The following is a 3,359-nucleotide window of genomic DNA, read 5'->3' as shown; positions in this document are numbered from 1 at the left end:
AATTCAAACACAAGGGAGTCAAGAAGATATCAGGGTATTCCTATGGTAACATCAGATGCATAACATATCTCTGGGAAGGGGTAAAAATTCAAGATGCCTTAAGCACATGATTGTAGGTATTCTTGGCTTGGAAGATAAGAATCAAAGTTACTAGTAACCCTTCCTTTAACACATCCATCTCACTGTAACTTTGCCCCACTTAAACTTTTGTAAATACTAAAGACCTCGTCAACAAGTATAAGACTATCTTTGCTATTCTTTCCCATGTTTATATATTCACGTTGCCCTTGGGGTTTTCCAAAATTTTTTCTTTAATAGTCACCTAAGAAAAACTATTTAATGTCCACAGGAGCATAAAGATTTAATTGTGAGAAATCAGATCTTATTCCTGTCTCCGTATTCCTTATTTCCACTTTAGGTTTTTGTGTCCTTTGTCTATATTTGTCTTCTAGTTGGTTTATTCACACCATTTTCTGACTTCTTATCTCATATTATCTCATACTGCATCATTGTGGAATACAATTGTATGACCAGGGAGACATAGTTTCCCTTATCTTATTTGCAATCACAAAATATAGTACTATTCTCTTAGAAAAACCAGAGGTAGCTTATTTTTACCCTTCGCAATCATATCTACAACTAATGCCCCGAGTAAATTCCCCATTAACTGAGAAACTGTTCTATATGTGTATACTGGAAAAAAGAAAAACAGCCTTTTTTTTTTTTTTTTTTTTTTTTTTTTTTTTTTTTTTTTTTTTTTTTTTTTTTTTTGCTAATTTCCACCCTTGGGCTTCACGGAAACACTTGCCTCTGACTGAATTCTACTTTTACTCCTTTTGTCCATTGTCATACCTTTTAAAAGTATTCACAATTTCACTGTTACGACGTAACTTTACAGAAATAGCCTCTATTCCTGTTGAAACTGCCAGTTTCCTGGCTTTGCTCTTCACATTTACCATCCATATTCAACTGCTCATCCCATACTTTATCACACTTTTTCTGTTTTTTTCCTCCTCCTTATGTCAGAGTTTTCATCATGTCCTGCTTTCTTGCTGAGGATGAGGTCACAATTAGTATTGCTGCCATGGAATCTCCAAATAATCAGAAAAGAGACTTTTTATTATAAAATAATTACCCATATGAATGAATAAATATTTTGGAAATACTGCCCTGTCAAATGCTATAAACAAGCTACATGAAGATGTGTAATACATTTAGGGAACTTAAAAAATGATTGAATTATCAAGCACCTAATTATCCAATATTCCTGTTTTTTTTCCCTCTCACTAGTTTTCTTATTGACATTTTGACATGTGTCTTCGACTCCTAAAGTCACAATTGCCTTAGCTAAAAACAAAAAATAACAATTTTATACAGACAGATGTCGTGAGTTTTAAAAAAGATTTATAATTTGTAGGTATTTGTATGTGTGTGGAGTATTGTGTGCGCATGTGTGGTTGTAGTGTATATAAAAATAGTTGAAGCACATCTTTTCCTTTATTTCCGTTTGCTATTTTCCTTCCTAACTTAATTTTCCAGACCTTCCACTGAAAACATTTTAAACTTCCCGCAAGCCACTTAAACTCTGATCATTAGATAAGTTTTATGTAAAATAAGTAAAATTAATGTTCTTCTTGAAAGGCATTTTTATTTAAATATTGGAGATGATTTTTGCACAGATTCTGACATAAAGCCTTGTAAATAATGGATAGCACCTCACTAATTAGTATCTGATATTACTGTTTTCACTATTATTCCCAATCATATTTTGTAAAAATTATTACTAAATACTAACAGATGAACCAATTTAACCATTTGAGGTAATTTTTAATATTTTGGCATAAAATCGATGCACCTGTGTGTTTTTTGTGTAGTTATTGTTCATCCTGTGTGTTAATCCCGGAGTGTTGTCAATCAACTGGAATTAATTTCCGTCACTATATTTAGAAGCTAGCAAAATCCTAAACTGGTCAAAATTGAAGGGGGATTCTGTTGGCAATGATGGTGATAATGAGAAAAAGTAGCTAATTAAGTGTTCTTACATTATCTTTAGGTCTCTAGTGATACAGAGAACTATCTGGGTCAGCATACATTTCTGAAGGCTTAGGCATTACCAAAAAGAATGTTCCTTCTCAATGACACCCAGTTCCACCTCATCTCCTTCTTGTTGCTGGGGATTCCAGGGATGGAAACATTGCATGTCTGGATTGGCTTTCCTTTTTGTGCTGTGTACATGATTGCCCTCATGGGGAACTTCACTATCCTGTTTGTGATCTGGGTTGAGAGCAGCCTACACCAGCCTATGTTTTACTTCCTGGCCATGTTGGCTGCTATTGATTTGGGTCTGTCCACAGCTACCATCCCCAAGATGCTCGGGATCTTCTGGTTCAACCTCAGAGAGATCATCTTTGAAGCCTGCCTCATGCAGATGTTTTTCATTCACAGCTTCACACTTATGGAGTCAGCAGTCTTGTTGGCAATGGCTTATGATCGCTATGTGGCCATCTGCGATCCGCTTCGATACAGCACCGTCCTCACCAACAAGATTGTCTCTGTGATTGGTGTTGGTGTGTTAGTGAGGGCATTTATTTTTGTGATTCCATTTGTGTTTCTTATTTTGCGACTGCCCTTCTGTGGGAATCATGTCATTCCCCATACCTACTGTGAACACATGGGTCTGGCTCGTCTGTCTTGTGCCAGCATCAAGATCAATATTATTTATGGCTTATGTGCAATTTGTAATCTAGTATTTGACATCATAGCCATTGCCCTTTCTTATGTTCAGATACTCCGTGCCGTTTTCCGTCTTCCTTCCCGTGAAGCCCGACTCAAGTCCCTCAGCACATGTGGTTCTCATGTTTGTGTAATTCTTGCCTTCTATACACCAGCCCTCTTTTCCTTTATGACACATCGCTTTGGCCATAACGTCCCCCGCTATATCCACATACTCCTGGCCAATCTTTATGTCGTAGTGCCACCAATGCTCAACCCTGTCATCTACGGAGTCAGAACCAAACAGATTTATGACCGTGTGAAGAAAATAATATTAAAGAAACAAGGAAAGGAAAAATAATGACACCTAATGCACGTGTGGTTCAATATGAAATTTCATGAAACTTGAATTAGAGAAATTCCTTCTCACAAAAATTATGTTAAAATATATATCTATATTGGCTCTGTTCAGTAAGTATTTAAATGCATTTCATTTCCACCTGCTTTTCAGACCACTTCTCAATATCCATTGCTGCAAACTCTTCGTCCCTTAAAATTTCATTTAGCAGGTCATGTGATTTTCTCTATTCATTTCAATATCTGATTGATATTCATATATCACAAGTTTTGAATGCATCCATTGCCAC

The 3,359-nt window shown here is 36.0% G+C and overlaps 1 protein-coding gene across 1 annotated transcript; it reads left to right on the top strand.

The window, feature by feature from the left end:
* Positions 1–2,122: 2,122 nt before the first annotated feature.
* Positions 2,123–3,073, top strand: LOC115525539 (olfactory receptor 52E2). The gene has a single exon (XM_030332775.1). It carries the CDS (start codon positions 2,123–2,125, stop codon positions 3,071–3,073), a length of 951 nt encoding a protein of 316 aa, XP_030188635.1.
* Positions 3,074–3,359: the final 286 nt, after the last annotated feature.

This window comes from Lynx canadensis, chromosome D1 (genome assembly GCF_007474595.2).
Source record: "Lynx canadensis isolate LIC74 chromosome D1, mLynCan4.pri.v2, whole genome shotgun sequence".
Lineage (NCBI taxonomy): Eukaryota > Metazoa > Chordata > Mammalia > Carnivora > Felidae > Lynx > Lynx canadensis.
Note: the sequence above shows the minus strand (reverse complement) of the source record. Positions and strands in the feature narration are given on the sequence as shown.

Bases quoted from the DNA above. Each gene is read 5' to 3' on its own strand.
- LOC115525539 (XM_030332775.1), top strand. From the start codon at position 2,123: ATGTTCCTTCTCAATGACACCCAGTTCCACCTCATCTCCTTCTTGTTG.